This window comes from Passer domesticus, chromosome 14, assembly GCF_036417665.1.
Source record: "Passer domesticus isolate bPasDom1 chromosome 14, bPasDom1.hap1, whole genome shotgun sequence".
NCBI classification, from domain to species: Eukaryota; Metazoa; Chordata; class Aves; order Passeriformes; family Passeridae; genus Passer; species Passer domesticus.
This window is the reverse complement of record NC_087487.1, coordinates 18,108,200-18,129,449: the sequence shown is the minus strand read 5'-3', so window position 1 is coordinate 18,129,449 and position 21,250 is coordinate 18,108,200. Positions and strand designations below refer to the sequence as shown.

The following is a 21,250-nucleotide window of genomic DNA, read 5'->3' as shown; positions in this document are numbered from 1 at the left end:
CTCAGGTTTATAACTCTTCCCAATGGTGTCCTCCAAATCGTGGATGTGCAGGAGAGTGATGCTGGGATTTACCACTGCGTGGCAACCAACGCCGCCCGAAAGCGCTACAGCAACGATGCCACCCTCAGCGTGGTGAAAGGTGAGTGCTGCCAGCAGCCTCTTGGCTAGGTGCAGCTCTGCCAGGTAACCATTGTGTGTGGTGGGGGAGCTGGGCTCAAATACCAGTGACCATCTCCCCTCCTGGTGTGGCTGTGCACAGCTTTGGTTAAAGCTTGCAGAGAAACAATTCATGAAAGGTTTCTCTTTGCTGGTGATGGGATAAGGAGACTGTTGGGATGACTCCTTTGTGCTCTGGGGTGATTAGAAGGGATGAGATAGCCCATTTGCTCCAGAGGAGGCTGAGCACAGTGACATCCAACTTATGTTTTGTGTCCGTATTGCTGGTGCTCTGCTGAGCTCCAGAGATCTTTATGTGGTATTTGGGAACAGCCCCAGCTGGTGGGGATTTCTCATGGTGATACAGGAGCAAAGCTTTGGGTGTGAGCTGTCCTTCAGCTCCCAGTCTGGGCCTCAGCCTCTGAGTGCATTTTCCTTTGTAAGCCAAGAGTGCAGTGGGCAAGTCTGGACATGAGGACATAGCTGAGAGCATGAGTGCAGTGGGGTCTCCAGGCTCCAGCATCCTTCCCAGCATGCCTGGCTGCCTCCCCAGCTTTGTATCATCCCCGTCCTGCAAATGGACAAACTCACCAGGGCTGGGAGTCTGGCTGAGCTGTCCCTTCTCTCGGGACAGTGCCCCTTGCCACATCTGTCTCCAGTTCATGCTGACCCCAGTGTATCTTGCAGGCAGCTTTAACCTTGAAAGCTCTGAAATCCTTCCCAGCCGCTTTCATCTTTGTTCAGGATTGTGTTGCTTGGCATTCTGCTCCCAATGTATTTTCCCAGGAATGGCTTTGCTGTTCATCCATCAGCAGGGAGTGTAATTAACTGTGGAGCCTGAGAACACACCTCTGATCAATGGATTGTGTCATGGAGGTAATCTGGGTGGAATCTGCAGAGAATTCGTGAGCGGTTGAATGCTCTGTATCTAATTGCCAGCCCCTGCCAGATCCTCTGTGTGTTTAATGAAGCTCAGAACTGAGGGGAGCACTTCCTATGGGCAGTTCCATGCTCCAGGGACAGCTCTGTGCTGGCTCTGGTGTGCTATTGATAACTAATATCGATCACGCTGCAAAGGTGGATTTGATGTCCTTGGCATCATAACTCATTCTGCATAATTGCATCTTGTAGCTCTGCAATGTTTAATCTGCTTTGCAAATGGAGGCAATGGAAGAGGTTAAATGGGAAACGTTCCTTCTGGAGCACCAGCCGGCCCGAGCAGATTTCTGCCTGGAGTTCTCACCCAAATCTCTCTTCTGCAGCACCACACCACCCGCTGGCTGCTAAAACAAATATGTGAGGTTGAGTTTTTCACCAGATTGAGCTGATAGTGATGAAAAACATGCCTGTTAAATCTCTGGGGTTTTTTATAATTGGGGAGAAGTATCTCTGAGACAGATGGGAAACTGCAGTGACCTGTGCAGGCTGTAAACTCCTCCATGAGTGACTGGCATGGTATTGATCCTTTTTTGTTTCAGCACTTCACCATCAGAGCACATTTTTGGATGCCTGGACTGGCTTGAGGAGTCTTTTCCTCCCTGTTCAGAAGCAGCTGATAATAGTTGGAATGAACTGGTCACGCAGAAATCCTTTCCTGATTGTGAAAAATAAAACCAAACTAAACCAAAACAAAGAATTCTAGGGGGAAAAAACCCAAAATAAACTGAAAGACAGACAACAAAAGAACAATAGACTGAAGTACAGTTATTTAGTGTTGCTTATTTGGAAATTTCAGGGACTAAACTCCTGTGTGTCTGCAGACAGGAGCAACCAAACTGCTTCTTCCCTCCCTGCTACTGGCAAGGGACTCCTTTGTGCCAAGATAAGGTGACAGTCCAGCCTTTCAGTGCCACTGCACTGCCAGGGCCCCTGGAAAAGGTTTGTGCAGTGGGACCTTGTGTCTCCTTACCCACTGTCCCACTGGCAGCACTGGCAGTGCTGTGTTATAAAGCTGGAGGCTGTGCTTCTGGTAGATTTTGGGGTCTTGCTGGTGATAATGCAAATGCTTCCAAGGATCAGGTCTGGGAACATTTTGTGTTCATGCCTCTGCCTTCCAGACAGGGCTGGATTTGAACGAGCTGTGCATAGCAAAAGAATCAGTTTCCCTATAGCTCTTCTGCCCATTTGTCCTGTTCCTCCCCCCTCCCTCCCTGTTCCTTATACAGTGACTGGGAATTGCTCCCTCTCCCTTATTAAAGGCCTTTTCCCAGTAAAAACAGCAATTAACATGACCCCTTTCTGTCATATCTGCACAGTCGAAAAACCCCAAAAGTGTCATTTCCCTGGGCAGTGTGACTTCCCTGTCCTGGGGGGGATTTGGGCTGTGCTGTGTGCCTGTGGCTGAGCACATGCTGGCCGTGGCCAGGCAGGGCAGGAGCGGCGGGCTGCAGATGTTTTGGCTGTGCAGACTTCATGGTGCAAATTTCCAGACCTTCCCTGGGGAAGCGTTGTTTGGAGCTGGAAGGGAAGAGAGCAGAGGGATACAGTCACACAGCCCTGAAACAGATCCTGCTGCTGAAACAGGGATAGCTTGGGTTTTCCCCTTGGATCTCCTCTGCTTCCCAGTGGACGGAGTGCCAAACACATCTGGCAGCTCTGTCCCTTCACCCCTCACCTGGACAGGTGACGAATGAACCCTGTGTCTCTCTCTGCCAAAAAGGGCATTAGGAGCTGCCTGTGGGATGCTTTCCCAGGCCCTGGCTGTGCAGGCTGCCTTTCCTTGGGGTCAGCTGTGTCTTGTTCCTTGTAGCTCCTTTTTCTGGAAGCAGGCTCTACTCTGAACTTGTAGATAAAGAACTAATTCCTTGTGTGTCCTGGTCGTGTTCCCAGGTTCTTGACATACACACGGAAGTGTTGCCATGCTTCATAAAGCAGCTCTAAAAGAAGAGTAGCAGAAGGGCTTGGGGAACATGACGTGTGGTCTCTGTGGGTCACTTTGCCTGTCACTTCGCTTCCCCCCTCCGTGTCATGCACATTCCTGCTCTTTGTGTGTTTTCAAGGGAATAGGGACTCCCTCTTGCTGTGTGTTTGCCCCACAACTGGCACAATATAGCACAAATAACAGTCAGAAGCTGTGCTGCTGCAAGAACAGTAGATTTTTACAAATATTTGATCTATTCTGTTTTCAAATATCGCAAGGAGTGTGGCTCCCCCTAATTTCCTTTGCATCTTCCCCATTGAATGAATGCTGGGATCTCTCTTCTCCACAGCTAACCCAAATTTCAGTTCCCTGCAATTCATTCTATTAGTTTTAGTTGCAAAGTATTGAGAATCTTAAAAAATTGTCATTCTCCTTATTTTGTAATCCCTTTGAGTATGTGTAATCAGTATGGTGTCTCCTGAGTGACCTAAAGAAAGTTTAAAATCTTGGCAATTTTAGTATAGAATAGTTTTCTCCCACTGGAGTGGGAGAAGCAAGTTCTGACCCCAGAGCTCCTTCATGTGGATCTCAGTGTTTGTGTCTTTTCATATTTACTGGTTATTGCAGAAGGATTGTCAAAGAATGGCCCTGGGAGCCAGGACTCCTGGAGAACCAGTTCCTCAACGTTTAAATTTCTGTAAATAGGGATAATGCAATAAATAGCTTTGGTGTTGCCCTTTTGGAAGGGATGGGTCAGTCTGGAGAATGATTATGGGCATTTGGTGCTGGAGGGCATCTTGGGGCACATAGAGAGTGAGGTGTGGACACGTATCTCAGTGTGGGTGTGGGATTTCCCCTCCTCGTGTTCTCTGGACCAAGTTCCTGGTCTGTGCTGTGGGGTGGCCATGACTGCTGTGACATGTGCGGGAAAAACCTTTGCCTTAAACTAGATGGGCAAGAATCAGGATCTCCCTGTGCTGCAATGATGCAGGAATTGGAGAACAGAGCAGGGTGGTGGTGGGTGGAGGTCTGGGCTGAGCGAGCCACGGAGGAGTCTCCCAGCAGCTGAGCACATCCCCCGCGAGCTGGGATTTAGAGCCGTGTTATTAGAGATGACACTGCGAGATTGCCGTTGGCAGAACATCATTTACGCTGACAGTTGTAGCAGCTTGCTGCAGCAGTGTCCCAGGAAATGGATTTTTCAGCCAAATATTTGTATGAATGTGATAACAGGGACAGGGCTTGGAGGCAGCTGAAGCACCTTCAGTTTTTTTGTTCTTTTGGTGTTTGTGCTGCAGTGGCTTGCAGGTACTGACACAGAGCCTGGGATGGGGGTGGTTCCTGCTCCAGAGGGCTGTAGGAAAATACAGCTCTTGACTGGGATGAGCTTTAGGGATGGAGGGGAAGGTGGTGATGAAGTGAGCAACACTCGCAGTTGGCCACCACCTCGCGGAAACAGACGTGCTGTTACCACAAGTGGATTTTCAGTCCCTGCATGTGCGAATGACGTGCTGGATGCTGGCTTGGCACTCAGCCTGAGCCCTGGCCACGTGCTCCACTCCCCTCGCGGCTTCCAGCACAGGTATGGGGCAGCCAGGGGCCAGGGAACTTTGGATTTGGGTCAGTGCTGCTCTGGGCTGGCCTCCCTGACCGCAGCTGGGCATTGGTCCTGTGTGTCTGCATTGATCCTGTGTGTGCTGCCAGCAGCAGTGAAGGGCAGCATTAACCACAGTGGAGGGATGGTCCCACCTGGGTTAGGGTGGTCTTCCTCCAGCAGGAACCCATTGCAGGGGCAGCAGGGCCCTGTGTGGTTGTGGTGGCAGGGCTGTCCACAGCTGTGTGTGGGCATGGTGCACTTCTTCTGGGAGGCATGAGTTGTGGGCATGCGTAGGGAGAGAAAGTGTGGGGTGGGATAACACAATTGCATTTTTGCTGTGAGTTGTTGGCATAATCAGCAAATGATGCATCACCTCTGGAGAAGGAGACATCCCAGTTCCAACCTGCAATTGCCATGTTCCTGTCCATGTGCCTCGTGTGCAGGACATAGAACTGTCACTTTTCCCTCTCTCCTTTTAGCATCTTTCTGTTTTCCTTTGCCCTCTGGTCTCTCACTTCACTAGCAGTTAAGCAGGGAACTGCTCTCCACTTGACATCCCAATAGCTCAGCCATGAGGACTCTGTTTACGAGTGTTTCTCAGCCCTGGTTTCCTGGGAAGCAGGTATCTGAAGCTGTTTGCATAATTCATCTGATGGATTCTGTAAAACACTGTTGCTCCTGCCTGTGGCAGAAGGTGCTAAGCAAGCCATGGCAAGTGTGAATTCAGAGGATGGCAAGATCAAGGAGGAGGTACACAACACTTCTTGCTTAGTAAATAGATCTTTAAAGCTAGAAGTGACTTTCTGCCTAACAAGCTGTAAACTTTTAACTCCATCTCACTTTATTGAGCCTGTCACTGCTGGTGGGTTTCAAGTACATGTGGAACAGGATTGAGCCCATAGATATTGGGTGGAACTTGTGAAAGGCTGGTGCAGATGTGTGTCAGGCACTCATCCAACCACACAGCTCTGCTTGGCTGAGGTTCCTACAGGGCCAAGATGCATCACACCCCTCACATTGCCGAGGGAAAGCTGCTCATAGCTCCAGTGTCAGCAGCCTGCTCTGGGAGCCCAAGGGGAGTTCCAGCTCAGCTGTCTGTGAAGTTCCATGGGGCTATGATGTGCCACTCTCCTGACAGCTCCAGCAGCCCGCAGTGACAGAGGGTTTGATACAAAATGCAGAGCCCTCACCTCCCATTAAGCACAACAGCGAAGCCCAGGGATGGCACTGAAGTGAGTGGCAACAGAGGTGTCAAGGATAATAGAGCAGAACAAGGGATGTACAGCTGGGAATAGGTGAGCTGTTTCCAGGTCCTAAGGGGAAACTGGTCTAATCCACATGCAGTGGTAGCTGTGCATGACGTTTAGAGCTGTCAGATGTGGCCAGGCTCGTGTGTTACTCTGCCTTCAGCTCCTGCAGATGAGGGATGTCTGGATTCAGGTGGGGTTTATGGTCCTCTGGTGTTCTCCACATGCATCCCTTACTAATTCAGGTCTGCTGCATTCTTGAGACTGTGAAATAACAGCTGGTGTTTGGTAAGGCTTGGACTGAAGCAGGGTTTAAGCAGTAGGCTCCATTCAGATCTCCTCAGAGTCCCTTGGTGGTGGTGCAATCCTGTGGTGCATCAGCACATCTGCACTACAGAGATCACACCTAGCCTGTCCTGGAGGATGTGGGACAGGCTGTGACTGCGTGGGGAGGCTGGAAAGGAGCTAGGAATAGAGACTGTAATTAGGTCAGCAGCTTGCAGTGGGCTGCAGGACAGGAAGGCTGATGTGGCTGGGCTCCTGATGACACTAGTTAATTATTAATCATTGGAGTTACAGCTGTGCCTCAGCAGCTCTCTGAGGTCGAGGGCTGGTGGTGCCCTCCGGCACTGACAGCGTCCAGCAGCTGGAGTGAGGATGTTGGCAGTGTCTGGAGGCACAGCAAAGCTCAGGGGGGTGTCTAATCCCATTACTTTTGACATGGGACAGACATGTCCCTGTCTGCAAGACCCACCCCTACCTACACGGGTGCTGAGGAACAGGAGTGGGAGGGTCACAGGGGAGGCTGAGTCAGGAGCAGAGCTGGGCTCTGAGCCCTCACTTGGATATCTTGGATGGTAGGGAATGCTCAGAACATAGCTGAGTTTGCCTTCAATATCAGAGATGTTCTTGCCCATCTCTGTTTCTGGTGCAGCCAGGGGGCAATGCCAAGTGGATTGTGGGCAAGAATGAGGAGCAGGAAGAGAGAGGAAGGATGGGATAAGAAGGGGCAGGTGGGGTTATCAAACACTGTCTTAATGCACAGCCTTACATCAGGGTTCTCTGTGGCACCCAGCAAATGTCCAGGCAAAGGGCTTTGACAGAATCTGTGGATATCAGCGATGATCTTTCCCCATGGAAAGTCAGCTTTTCTTCCGGACTTTTCCTAGAAAAACATATTTGCATTGTCCTGAGTGAATGCAGATGCATCCATCTGCTTTTAGTTCTCTCCCTTCCAAGTTGGCAGTCTCACTTTGCTGCCAGACTGTGTTACTGTGGGCTCCCAGCGTGTTGTGTGTTTGCAGCATCGCTTGTGGGAAGCATTCTGTGTACCTGGCATCAGGGAGAGCCCTCTGCAAGATCCCTTCCCAAAATGTTCCTCTTTTCAAAGCCGCTTGGGACAGTGGATGGCTGCTGTGGCAGAGGGAACGGGGCAGAGCAGGAGCTGTGGTCACAGAGGAAGCAGGTTGTGCCCTCCTGCACGGTCCAGAGCCTACAGCCTCATCCCTCTCTGCTGTCACTGGATGTGCCTGAATTGCAGATGGATCTGATATTACAAATAAATCTGAATTGTAAATAGGTCTGGTGAAATAGGTGTCAGCCCCTGGGAAACATCAGCCTCAGAGCACAAGGAGGAAGTGACTGGAGTGAAATGGCTCCAGTCACTGAGGCAAGGTAAGGAGGAGTTTCAGGGTGACTTGTGAGCCAGAATGGTCTTCTGTTGACCATGTTTCTGTGTTATTGCTCTGCAAGAAGTAAAAAAAGTAGGCCTTACAGCTTTTTTTTTCTCCTTTGAAGTTCCTCATGTATCATTCTGGAAAGAGGTGTGCTGCCCTAGGATAAGGACAAAGAGAACTGGTATAATGATGGTTAAAATATCATAAGGGTGTTCCCGCTGAATCCCAGAGGCTGGCAAGCTTATGTCCCCAGGACCATCTCATCTTTACTGATTTGGGGGGTGTTTATATTTAAATAATGGATACTGTGGTTTTTGTTAAGGCTCTTCTGATGCTCTCTGGGTGTTACTTTTGCACCTTCACTTCTGTGAATAGCTGTGTTAGGGACTGTGAGCAGATGGAGTCCCAGAGATGCTGAGAGATGTACCCAGGGCAGCACAGTGAGTTAGTGACAGAGACCATGGGAGACTGTCTTGAGCCACTGGACCAGAAGCTGGGACATCATCCTGAGTGGTTGTCAGCCGTGGGACATTCCTGGTGTACTGTGGAGGTTCCTGTTGCAGTGGAGACTTTACAAAACAGTCTCTTGCAGCCCTTGTTTTTCTAGTCCCCGGCCTTGGCAGCTGCCTGGGAATGGCTGGAGCTTGCAGTGCTTTAAGGTCTCAGCTTGAGCAACATAAGCTGTCTGGGTCTTAGGGTTAGGGCAGGGATGCTGCTCTGCTGTTCTCCACACAGAGACATTGAGGTACCTCTGCTCCTTTCTTCACTTCTCCTTGTTGGCCTCTCACCTGATCTAGAGGCTAAACTCCCTCTACACACTGAGTAACATTCTTGTAGGGAATTTGCACAAAAGTCTATGAAAATGTGCCAAGACAGGCTTATTAATCAGTAGTTACTACCTAAAATGATGACACTGTCAATGCTGTTCCAACACAGTCTTTCTGTTAGGTCTCAGCATCCACTGTGCCCTGAGCTGGGGTTTCCTATTGCCTCTGCCACATTCCGGCTCCATGGGCTGCTGCTTCTGCCTCCCAGAAACTCTCTGTGATGCATCTTCAGGCTCCTGAGGACTGAGATGCCTGAAGGCCTGAGTGTCCCACCCTGGCAGAAGCAGAAGAGGCGCAGTTCTCAGAGCTGTGTGCAGCGGGGCCGCCCGGCCGCAGCTGCCGGCGCAGCCCCTCCTGTTTATTTAGCCTGGCTCCGGCGCGGAGCGGTGCAAATGGAGGCGCTTCCAAGCGCTCTGGGGAAGCGAGCAGGAATGCGTCGTGCAGTCTGGCTGGCTCCCGTCCCTTTTGGCGTGATGAGGAGCGGTTCCAAATGCGTGTACGCAAACAGAGAGCCAATGTTGACAGCTTTACAAGAGCTGGAGTGGTGGGCAAAGCACACTCCGACTGCTTTGCAGCAGAGCTAAATGTACCCTGGACGTACAAAACTCCATAGCCTGGAGGATCAAGGATTTGGGGAATGGGGGAAGAGCTCCCCTAAAAATCCAAGGCAGTTTCTGGAAACCTGCCACTCTTCCTGGGCTTCTGGTTACAGAGAGTTCAGGGTGTCAGCTTGTGGCTGAGCTAGTACATTAGTGGATTTAATTTCTGAGCTGAAATCTGTCAGCTGTATAAAGAAGTTGAGAGGAATGAAAGAGGACTGCCTGATGGCCCCTTTGCTTGTCTGGACTGGGATCCATGTGCTCCCTCCCAGGGCTTCCAGACACAGACGTGGAACTGGGGAAAATGTTGGACAGGCTGTTGAGAAGCTGTTCCTAGAGCAGCTTCTCCTGCCACACTCTGTGGAGAGACCCCAGAAGCTGTGGCAGGTGGTGATCTGAGGAGTACATCCAGGTAGTAAATGGACACTCCTCATCCGAACTAATTAATCTCTCTGCATCTTGTTTTAATTAGAGAAGTGTATTTAATCAGTTAAATACTCTGTTTTTCACATATATGCAAAGAGCAGAGGAGCAAGTTTTGTAGTGTGTAGGTTGGACCATATATTTTAGGATCTGTTTGCTGACATTTCTTGGGGGATTTTGGGATCGTAGTTTGAGATACAAGTGCTGTGTGTGGAGGTCTTTTAATAGCACTGAAAAATGATTGAACTTCTGTGTTTTAATCCCACGTTTCTTTGTGTGCTGCTTTGAAGATGACAGGATGTGTCACTGCTCTGCTGCAGCACCATCTTAGTAAGGAGGAAGAGAGACTCCAAAGAGAGACATTCCAAAACATGGAGATAAATTCTTCCCTGTTCAGCTTTTCAGTTCAATGTTTGCATTGACAAATGCATAATTTCTTACAAAATGTTTGGGAGACGTGAGGTAAAAAGACAATACAAAACTGATTTATTGAGCTCATCTGTATTGTTGGGCAGAAATAACCTGTTCCTCCAATACACTGAGCAATGGAAGCCAAGTTCCTTTTCAGCCTCCCTTCCTGGATGACTTGTGTGCTGACCCAGACACTCCACAGGTGCCTGGGAAGGGAAAGGAAAGGAACATTTCTGTGAGCACTGATGCTGGCACATTGTGCTGGGACAACCTTTGCATCCCAGTACCAAAGCACTGTCCGTGCTGTGGTTTCTGCTGAGGCACACACCTAAAAGATCCTGCAAGCCTTGGGGACCAAAGGCTGCAGAGGAGGAGTTCTGAAGCACTAAAGTTGAGGAATTGAGTCCCTAATCTTGTAACCAGAAGTCAGCCCATCAGGAAAACTTGGATCCAAACTGCCACAGGCCCTGATATAGCAAAGATGGGAAGAAAAATCTCAAAAAGTAAATGGTAAGTTTCAGAAATGATATGTGCTTGCATTTGGGGGTAAGAGGAGGCAGTTTTTGACTTAAGACACTTGGGAGCACCTGATTTAGAGTGTTAAAAGGGCACTACTCACCTTCCCTAGTCACTTATGAAAACTCCCTTCTGCCAGTTCTTTTTGCTTTCCTGTTCACAAAGCTGCCATTTTCAGGTTAGAACAGTTAGAAAAGAAGAAATGTCTATTGCTAAACATACTCAATTGTGAAATCTGACATTGTTTATGTTGCCCTGAAAGCAAATATTCCATGTGTTTGGATACAGCCAGGTGAGAGTCTTGCCTAGAGATTTTACATGCTAGTTATCCCGTCCTGAAGTAGAAATAAATTACACATAAATTTCCAGGGCAGTGTAAAGGGAGGAGAAAGGCAAGTCTGGAGGATGTTTTTCTCCTCCACGGTTTCTGTCAGCTTCTTCCCTAACAGTCCAGGAGGTCTGTGAGTTATCCAGGAAAAGGGAGAGAGCTGGGGAGTGGGAGTAGGACATGCTCTGCAAACACAGCGCCCGCATTTTTGAAGGTGTGTGCTTTGCAATGGGTAATTTGCTCCTTTATTGTCTGCAGAATAACAGCAGTGACAGCATTGACTTTCTCTAATGAACAGCTGCTCAGTGCTAGGATCTATTCCCGGAGGAGGCTCACAGAGATGAATAAGGTTTCATGCTCCTCCTCCAGAGAGGGTGAGAAAGTTCGCAGAACAGAAGATTGTGGCTTGATTGTCAGAGATCTCCAAATCTTGACCTGCTGACAGCTGAGAGCTGAATGTGTCGCCATGCAAGTCATGTTTAACCTTCCAGCACTTTTGCCAAGGCAGGGTGTTCATGGAATCGGGAGAGAGGTGTTAGTTCCCATCCAAGAAGTCATCCTCTTGTCACTGCAAACGACCATCACAAATTGGCTGAACAGAAAGCATTTTCCTCCTGTTGCACTGCCTGAATTCTTTGCTGATACTCTGCACTAACAAGAGCAGGAAGGCGGGAGAGGATCGTTCTTGAATTATGGATGCATTAGAGGCAGAGCCAAGTTATGAACTCTTGGAGATGGAAGTCACTGATGGATATTATAACTCAAGCCATAAGCTCAAATAAACATTTGGAGCTTTATCCCAATCAGCTCCCCTTGGTGCCTCCCTTAACATCCCTGCTGAGAGTTCACCTTCACTGTGAAATGATACAATTGGATTTGCAGAGATTGGGCAGCCTCAGGAGTGTGCTGAGGTGTGTCTGGCCACTAACTCACAGGTTCCCTGTGCTTCCCTCCCCACCTCCTTTTCGATTTATAACACACATCATCATAAATGCTTTGTTATATTTCCTCTGTGCCTGAACCCAGCTCCAGGCACTGAGGGATGCCTGTGAGAGCAGTGGTACAACAAAGTGGAGCACCCAGGTTTGGCCTGACTCCCCTGTCTCGTGGCAGGAAAGTAACAAAACACATAAACTGAGAAGTCCTCTGTAGTGAGTCATTTGGAAACAGTAAACTGCAGGCAGTATTTCGAAATATTTCTGCAGCTGATCAGTAAGTCTGGGCTCTTGGTCTGTGGTAGCACCTTTGTTGTCTCCCTCTGCAGGGGTTAACGAACTGTGCAGGAAGAGCGCTGCATTCTCAAACTCTTTCGGTGCCCTGAGAATTCCCCTCAGTTCTGTGCACTACTCCCAGTGATCCCAGAGCCATTCCTGGCACCCTATATGTGAAAAGGGGGTAAAATGGATCCATCTGATTCAGAAGGGCAGAAAGTCCACAAAGGCTTCAGTGATGGAGAGTTTTGGTGTGAATCCATGGGTTGTGCCTTGGGCTGCGCAAAGCCTTTGCCTGGAGCAGCTCTGCTGCTTGGAGAGACAAAACAAAGCTGGCAGAGGGGGAGAAATCTCAAAGCCCAAGTTTTAAATAGCAGCTCTGTGAAAGCTTTTAATGCCCCAGAGCAGCCAGCATGGCGCAGGTGCATTCAGTGACCTGTTTTGTTCAGGCAGTGAAAGATGTCTTGGAAACTGCAGCTCTTTTTTTCCTTTGGTTCTGACAATTCCCTCTTGACCTGAAATTGTCTTAATGGCAGTGGAGACAAAAAGCCTCACGTTGGTTTTACTCTTCAATGTGTGTTGGAATCCCCTGTGTGGAAGTTTCCCTGGTTAGCTGAGTACTTTCCTTGGGAACTCCTCACTGAAACACAGTTTGTAGGGGTGAACTTGGATCTGGTGTGTCCAACCAGCCTAGAGAGGTGGCAAGGGGAAAATGTCCTCCAAAGGAGCTCAGTTTGAAGAGAAACTTGACTTGTGGACTTGCTCTGAGACACCCACAATGGAATACAAAGCTGGAGAGAAATGTGTTTGTGCAAGAAGTGTAAGGGGCATTCATCCATGCACACACCCAGGAATGCACTGAGAAAGCAAGCAGAACTGTTTATGTTTGTAATATAATTTTCAGTAGTAATCAGATATGGGGCCTGGACTAATATATTTTCCCAACAATTTTTCAAGGCTGAACTAAGGTAAAACCTCTCTCTTATTGACTGACAGCACTACCAGGCAGCTGTCAGGGACCAAGTGATGCAGGACAAGTGCCTTCAGGTGAAGCTTCTATAACCTGTAAAGTGCTTTCCCAGTCAACACCTGGGGCCATGCACCTGATGGAACAGATGAATGTTTAAGTCAGGTTTGAGCAGTTTTCTCTCTTTCTCTGCTCTAAGCTTGGTAGAGAAAGCTGCTTGGAAATCTGGCAGGGAATATATTACCATCTGGCTGGTGCTATTTTTTTTTTTACTCTAGATTTATTTTTCCCCCAGCAGTGCAGAAAAAGACAGCTTTTTGCACACAGACGTGCCTCAGCCATGTCCTGCCCAGCAGGTATGTGGCAGCCAGTGGTGTTGGGTACAGAATCTCACTCCCAGGGTAGGATGGACGTCCTACCATAGATATTCCTGCTCCCAGGATATGTGGTGTTGGCTGCTGCCCTGCTCCTTTTCCTCAGAAGCTGCTGTGGTCCTGCAGGCAGTGATTGATGTCCAGGGTGGGCATCTTGGGCTTGCTGAGCCCTGTGCAGGGTGAGCTGAGCCTGAGCCTGGGCTGTGTGGAGGTGTGTGACCACATCCAGCCCTGCTAAGCACAAAACAGCTCCTCACCTGGCTCCTTTGCACTACTTTCCCCAGCTCACTCATCACAACTTACTGGGTTCTCCAGTGTCTTTCCACCACTGTGGCCTTCCCTGCAATGGCTGCTGTCAAACACTTTGCCTTTGTTTCTGGTGTTCTTTCATGTGTTTCCTTCCAAATCCTGGCTGGAAAGCTGCTTGTCCTTGTTCTTCCTCCAGTGTTGTCTCATCCCCCTGTGCCATATGGGATAGAGACCTCACATTAACGATGTGCAGAGCTGCCTCACCCATCAAGCTGGGCCTCACTGAAGTCCCTGTGCTCAGTTCTTCTCAGTGCACGACTAATGATTACTTGTGGATTTTAGTGCTTTGTTGAACTGGAGCTGGAGTTAAAAGAAAGCTACTGTTGCAGAGAGCCTTGCATTGCTCTGATCCTTGAGCTTACATGCCTTGGGTGGAAGCTCTCGTGCCACTTTTTGCATTAAGCCCATTTTCTGTCTCAGTAGTTCAGAGTGACCAGGATTTTGATCTGATTGTCAGTGAGTTCTCAGAATTCATATCTGCTGAGTTTTCTTCCTGTCCCTGTGCTGTCCCCCAAGTGAGGCTGAAGGTGCCTGGATGTGGACGATGGGAGCAGCAACGGACGTGATGGAGCAAAGCCCTGGCCAGTCCAGGAGACTGGGTTTGCCTGTCCACACCAACCCCTCTGTGTAGGGTACTCATTCCACTGGAAGGAGGACAGCTGGCTTGGCTCTTCCCTGCCCCAGGGCAGCTCCTCTTGCTGGTGTTTGCCCAGGGCTGGGATTGCAAGGTCAGCGTGGTCTGGCCACTGCCCCCAGGTCAGGCACTGTGGGCGCTCCTCGGTCTCTGCTTCCATCTGCTGGACAAGCACTGGCTCCTGCTCACTCCTGGTTTCCCTTGGTGCCTCAGGGATTCTGCTGGCTCTTTTTGACTGTGCTCATGTAGTTCTAGAGATGGAAATCCCTTTCACGCACGTATGGACTGCGAGAACATTTCAGCGTGGAACCAATGCTTTGGCAAGGCTGCCCTGCTGAGATTGACTGGCACCGAGCCTGGGGCTGGGCTGAGCACAGCACATTCAGTGCAGCCCTGTGTGGCCTCCTGCCATGCAGGCAGCTCTGCCTGTGAGGCTCTCTGCTTTATATCCCCAGGGAATTCAGATATGAGTGAATTGTTTGGATGCCACATGAATAGCCAGTGAGGGTCTCCAGAAGTGACCAGAGCAGGTGCTGGAGGACAGCATGTAAAGAAACTGGGCAGGGAGGACACGGTGCTTTCCTTGGACATCTCCCTCAGCATCTGACAATCAGAGTCCCAGTCAGAGTATCCCAGTCAGGAGCATTTTGGGCTGGGGACTGTAATGAGACCATATTTAACAGTCCTGGTAAATGTGTCCTTTTTGAGCTTGGGTTTTTAACTCTGCGGAATCTTGATACACTGAGTTCAGAAAGGTCCTGCTTTTATTTGTTTGAGACCTGCTGCCAATAACTTTTATTGCACACCTAATTGTTACTGGCACTACGTGACTCCTCTACAGTCATTTCCCTCTTCATGAGGACGACAACAAAAGTGTCCCCCAGAGTCAGAGGTATTTGAGAGAGATGGAGGAACTGTTGAGGGTCATGAACACTCTGGTCTGCTCAAGAGTACTCTGCTTGTTTTCATCTGACAACAGAAATTTGGCCGCTGCAAAGGCATTTCCTTAACCTTCCCTTAACCTCTGCTCAGCAGTGGGCAGACACAGGCAGAAGGTTCATTTCAAGCAGAATATCCCCATCCCATTGTCAAGGCATTGTGCAATGCAGCCTGGAGACCTTCCTGTAAACCTTGCTTGATTTAAGTGTTGGCTCTTGGTCTGTGCACGTACGAGCTACACAGCACTGTCTCCTCCAGATGTGGGATGACTGATCAGTCTTTGTGCTGTCAGGTGAAGGCCAGGACACAGCCATGAACTCTCTGTGTTGCAGTTTACAGTCCAGCATCTGGCTATTAGAATTTCTTTAGCCAAGTGACTGGATTCTTTCTGAGCTGCTCCAGTTCCTTGGCGGAGGGTGAGTGTTGGTGTCACTCTTTTTGAGGACAGCAGTGTCTTGTTTCATCTAATGAACAAACATCCATGTAGCAACAGTTCATGAAGGTGTTGGCTTGAAATACTACGTGTTTTCCATGTGAAAATCCTGTTATTAGGACCCACATGATTTGAGTAAATTTTGCTGGGCAGATTGTTTGTTTCTTTAGTAAAAATTCTGTAGTCATATAAAAGCAAGAACTGTTTTTTCTCCCCAAGCTGGGCCCAAGCCATTTCCACACATGTGACTGCCCAGGGAAGCACAGCTAGGGAGCCAGGACTCTACTCTTTTTTTCCTGGGAACTTTGCATCTTGGAAGGACAGACTTTTTTTAATTTTTGACATTAGGTTCCCAGCCAGCAGGAGGAGATGTCACCATTGTTGCTGCTCCGGAGAACACCACAGTGGTGGCCGGGGAGAGCGTGGTGATGGAGTGTATGGCAGCTGCTGATCCCACCCCCTTTGTCTCCTGGATACGACAAGGTGAGTATGAGGGACAGGACTAAATTTCTGTTGTCCATGGGAACCTGTAGATAGTGCATTCTAAAAATCTATTAAGAGTGGAAAAATCTGGGACAGGAAGGGTGCTTGTAACATTGATACCTAATGACACAGGTGGTATCACAGTGTGGGGTGTCCTTGCTAAAGTGGAATTATTAATTAAATCTTGAAGGTTACAAAGCACACAATTCAATTTATAGTTGTTTGACCTGTGCCTGGATGCCTTTTGATCCAAACTGTCTTTCTCATGTGAACTGGAGCAGTAAAGGTCATGAGATGGGGTCAGGCGCCACTCCTCCCTGGGCTCCAAGGTTGCTGGGGATTCTGTGGAATCTGCCATTGCACTGGAGAAATAGCTTGTATTATCTTGCAGCTTTATAAAACTTGATAAGATCTGTTAATCCTTGGAGCGACTGGGAGGTTTTTGTTGAATGGAGGGACTGAGGAGCTGCTTAGGTCTCATCAGAGGTATATGAATGAACTGGGCTGGCAGATGTTACCCAGGGCTGATAGCCAAAGTCATGAGTTGGATGCCAGTGTCACTTCACTGAGAGTCACATCCATCAGATGTGTTTCAGAGGCTCTGACTGGAGACATTCTCAGCTCAGAGGTTGATTCTCCCCTAGAAAAGGCTCTCAGTCATTTCCATAAATCCAGGTCACGATTTAAGACTCCTCTCCCCTGTAACCATTTATTGTGGTTGGTTTTCAGCCCAGATTTGTCCACAGGCAGTGATTTTAGCATATAAAAATAATTCCTCTTCCCCACAAAAAAGGAGCAAAAAAACCTCAGAGGATACCACTTTGGAAATCAAGTGAGCAAGGCTTAAATATTATGGCAGAAATGTTTCTAGTTTATCCCATGCACTTTACAATTACAAATGCTCAGCATTCCCATGGTAGATCACTTACTGCTTTACTGAGAGCTGCTGATGCCCATGGTAAAGTAGATAATATTAGAGTTAATTATCATTAGGAGAGTTTTTCATGAGGAAGGAAGACAAGGGTGGAGGGGGAAGGATTGGTAAACCAGTTCTTTCCATGCTTTATTTTCAAGTGTTTGCTTGGTCCCAGTCTCCTTCCTTGTGTGGACTCTTCAATTTAAAAGAGTGGAGTAACAGTGCAAGTCATTCTGAGTTACACAAGTTTATTTCCAAGCCTTCCTTTAGGAGCAGAGTGGGTTATTGGACCATCAGTCATGTGGGGAATACCAAGGATGTACCTCCAGGTTGCCAGTTTGGCTCTTGCCAGCCTTGGTGGTGTCAGCTAAGTGCTACCATCTGGAGTCAGTTTTCCAACCAACCACTCCAGTGCAAACGGGGTGTGCAGATTGTGTGCTCTGAGTGTGCAGCCACTGAACTGTGAGGCCATCTGAAGACCCCCCCAAAGTACAGGGAGGGGGCAGAGGATCTGCTCTCAGCCATATTCCCTGCTGACAGTGCTAAGTCAGTGCAGCTGTTCACAGTGGAGATGGGGAGTTTGTTCTGTGTGAGCTCCAGGCTCAGCTGAGGAGAGGTAAAGGCAGGCAGTGCTGAAGAGGTGCTTCTGCAAATGGAGAGAGATAAGGTCTGATGGTGCACAGGTACTGCACAAATTGGCTCCCAGTCTGCAGACTTGTGCCAGACCTCCCATCCAAGCCTTTCCTCAGCTTGTCCCCAGCTCTTGGCTTTGTCTCCCACATACTCTCAGAGGTACCAATGCCATATCCCTGAGTTTGTCACCTCAGAGTGATGCTGCAAATATGCAGTGTCCAGCACCAGCCTCTGCCCTGTCTGTGTTCAAGGAGCCCAGGGCTGCTTGAAGCTGTAAAAGGACATTTTGGCTTCTGGCCAGTGATAGGGAGCTGCCCATTCCTCCTTCCCTACTCAGCAGTGCTGAGCACCCAGCCTGGAGAATGGGGAGAAGGCACCTCAGGGCCCATGTCTCTGACATAAACACCAGAGTCCCAGGGAGCACCAGGTGTCTTTCTGACACCTCATAGCCAAGCTGTGAACAAGGAGTTGATCAAGAAGCTCAGTAAATTTGGGTTCACATCCAGGACACAGAGGAGGAGCCCCTGAGTTGTCCATGATTGAACAGTCTTGCTGGCATTGCATGAGTGTCTGTGCTCATGATAGGGGTCAGCAGGCAGATCCAGCAGCTTTTCCAAACCGTGTGTTAGCACAGCTTTCCCATGAATGTGCTGTTCCTAGGGCTCTCATTGCAGGCACACCCTAGGCATCAGAGACTGTTTTGATTCAAACCAGAACTTTTTGGATTATTACAGGTTAAACTAAACCTTGAGCCAATGTTGGCTTGAGCTGGCTGTCAAGCACTGAGGAGTGTCCCAGCAGGAATCTTCTCTGTGCTGGGGTTTGAGATTTGGGGGTCTCTCCACTCCCCAGCTGCAATCCTGGCATTGCTTACAAGCCCTCATAAAGGGCAGCCTGGGCCCCCTCCCACATTTGTGCACGTTTCTTCCTGCAGATGGAAAGTCCATTTCCACAGATGTGATTGTGCTGGGCCGGACAAATCTCCTCATTCCTTCCAGCCAGCCCCATCACTCTGGGGTGTACGTCTGCCGAGCCAACAAACCCCAAACCCGGCAGTTCGTTACCGCCGCGGCTGAGCTCCGCATCCTCGGTGAGTAGAGAGCAGGCAAATTCTCAGGTGCAAATGCTGACCAGCTTGCTGTGGGTTGCATGGATCAGCATCCAGGAGATCCCCAAGGGTTTGTGGCCTTTGTGGCCCGTGCTGGCTAAAGTGGGAGCCAGGTTAGAGCCAGGAGGCCCGAGCTGGGATAGCTCTCAGTGGGAGTGTCACCTCTTTAATTTGGGGTTTAGTTCCTGGTATTTACTGAACCGTTTTATGCCTTATTCTTGTTCTCCAGGGTTCCCCCTTGGAAATCTCTATCAGCAATTAACTTCCAGTATCCTGGAAGCCAGCAGGGAGAACAGCCTAGGATCAGGGAATGCAGCACATGATTGATACAGAATTTATTTTTCCTTTTGGACAGAGTCTAAATTAAGCCTCTAGAGTCTGCCTGGCAAATCCCATCTTGTAAGCAAAGCTGCTACTGAATAAAACATAGCACCGAGTGGGGAGGAGAAGGGATTTGCTTTGCTATTTTTTCCTCCTCCTCCCTGCATTAATTTTTCCCCTCTCCTCCCAGCTACTCCCAGCATCTCCCAGGCTCCCGAAACCATCTCCCGCACCCGAGCCAGCACAGCCAGGTTTGTGTGCAAGGCAGAGGGAGAGCCAGCCCCCACCATCCACTGGCTGAAGAACGGGGAGCCCATCCTCTCCAATGGGCGTGTGAAGGTGCAGAGCAGCGGCAGCCTCGTCATCAACCAGATCGGCCTGGAGGATGCTGGCTACTACCAGTGTGTGGCTGAGAACAGCCTGGGCATGGCCTGTGCCACGGCCAAGCTCTCGGTGATCGTGCGGGAGGGTTTGCCCAGCGCTCCCAAGAAGGTCTCGGCCGTGTCCCTGTCCAGCAGCACCGTCCTGGTGTCCTGGGAGCGGCCGGAGCACAACAGCGAGCAGATCATCGGCTTCTCCTTGCACTACCAGCGGGCTGTGGGTAGGTGTCACCTCCCTGGGCAGCACAGCTGTGTCAAAGGTACAAGTTGACCTTCTTCCCCAGCTAGTGAAAAGTGTGAGGCAATTCCCTTTTCATTTCAGGTAAGGGAATTTTCTCCTGGAGTCGATCTCAGCCAGTGCTTGTGGATTAGCCAACATATTCTAACTTCTTGATTGGTAGTAGTGTGTCTACATAGCTGAGTTTTCTGGATTCTATGGGACCAGGCACTGCTGATTTTATACATACTGCTTTTGTATGCAAAGAGTGTGATTGCTAACAGTGATATCAACCAGCTGCATTGTGTACAGGGGGAATCACTAAATTATCCACACCCAGAATCTGAAGTGAGGCACTGGCTCTCTTGGGGTATGTCTTCCCAAACAGCCAGCAAGCCAATGCTCCTGCTGAACTGTTGCCAGAGCTCCTCTGAAAATTATACTGGTAACTGCAGCTGCTTCAGCATGGATTAAGGAGTTTGAGTCAAAATGGAGACATCAACATTGAGGCATTGGAGTTTCTGCCCAAAAAACTCAGAAGAGATGAGGCTGTGCAGGTGCTGGGGAAACTGGAGAAGATATAGTGATTTTTAAAGTGGATTTAATCTGCAGACCTTGTGAATTAAGTGATTTTTTCAGGAATGTCTTGGCAGTTCACTGACCTGCTGATCAGTGTTTCCTTGGCTCTAGGAACAGATAATGTGGAATACCAGTTTGCTGTCAATAACGACACAACTGAGCTGCAAGTCAAGGATCTGGAGCCAAACACCAACTATGTCTTCTATGTGGTTGCATATTCCCAGCTCGGAGCCAGCCGGACGTCCTCTTCCATCGTTGTCCAGACCCTGGAGGATGGTGCGTTGAATTAGATGGGTACTGGTGCCTAGATGTTCTTGACCTGGTTGATGGTGAGCACTGAATGTGCTACAGAAAGAGGTAGCAGCTCCTAGAAACCTGAACCTGCACCCTGGTCTCATCATCAGCTTGGGTGGTGAAGGATGTGAAAATACCCTGGCTGATGGTGGGGCCCATGAGAATCCTTTGGGAATTGCAGGCAACTCCTAAGGGCTTTCACCTGACCCATGTGATATTGCTCCAAGCTTCACTCTGGGCCAGACTGGATTTCAACTCAGAAGAAACATCTATTGCAATTTGTAGGGTTGGGAGGAGCCTTGAGGTCGGGCCCCTTAAGAGCCAGTAGTTTGTGTTGATTTTGCCATTTATCACACAGCATTTTGTGAGCAGTAAAGGCAGAGTGCCAGAAGCACAGCTGCCCAACGGGAAGCCATGCACAGCTTTCAACAGGCTGCAGGACAAGAGGCAAGCAGAGATGGTTTTGGCAGACCTCATGTGCATTATGTGCTTTTAATGCTCCTGACATGGTGACCTCCGTGGTCCCATGTGTGTGTCTGAAGCCTGAAAGGCTGAGTTGAAAGCATGAAAGCTGCCTGCAGCCCAGAGCTGTGGTTCTCAAGGGAGTGAGGATTCCCAGGCTGTAGTTTGGATCTGTGAGCCATTTGCTTTTGTGTCTCCTCTGTGCTCCATGTACAGCACAAGCTGAGAGCTGGTGTGTGCCACCCTGCCCAGTTTGCCCCAGACACGGGTCCCTGGGAGCAGTGTGGCTGTGGCCAGCAGGCTCTGGTCAGCCTGGAAGTGGAGCAGTCAAGCATCTCCCCTCCCCAGAC

The 21,250-nt window shown here is 49.3% G+C and overlaps 1 protein-coding gene across 3 annotated transcripts in view; it reads left to right on the top strand.

The window, feature by feature from the left end:
* The window catches only part of IGDCC4 (immunoglobulin superfamily DCC subclass member 4), an 83,439-nt gene that overhangs the window by 40,518 nt on the left and 21,671 nt on the right, over positions 1-21,250 (top strand). For all 3 annotated transcript variants that reach the window (XR_010347503.1, XM_064388706.1, XM_064388707.1), the window contains exons 4-8: positions 6-139; positions 15,856-15,990; positions 18,474-18,629; positions 19,159-19,569; positions 20,256-20,420. Coding sequence is in view for 2 of the 3 variants with exons in the window: in XM_064388706.1 (XP_064244776.1) it covers positions 6-139; positions 15,856-15,990; positions 18,474-18,629; positions 19,159-19,569; positions 20,256-20,420 (1,001 nt within the window). In the remaining variant the exon portion in view is untranslated. The remainder of the gene's footprint in view (positions 1-5; positions 140-15,855; positions 15,991-18,473; positions 18,630-19,158; positions 19,570-20,255; positions 20,421-21,250) is intronic.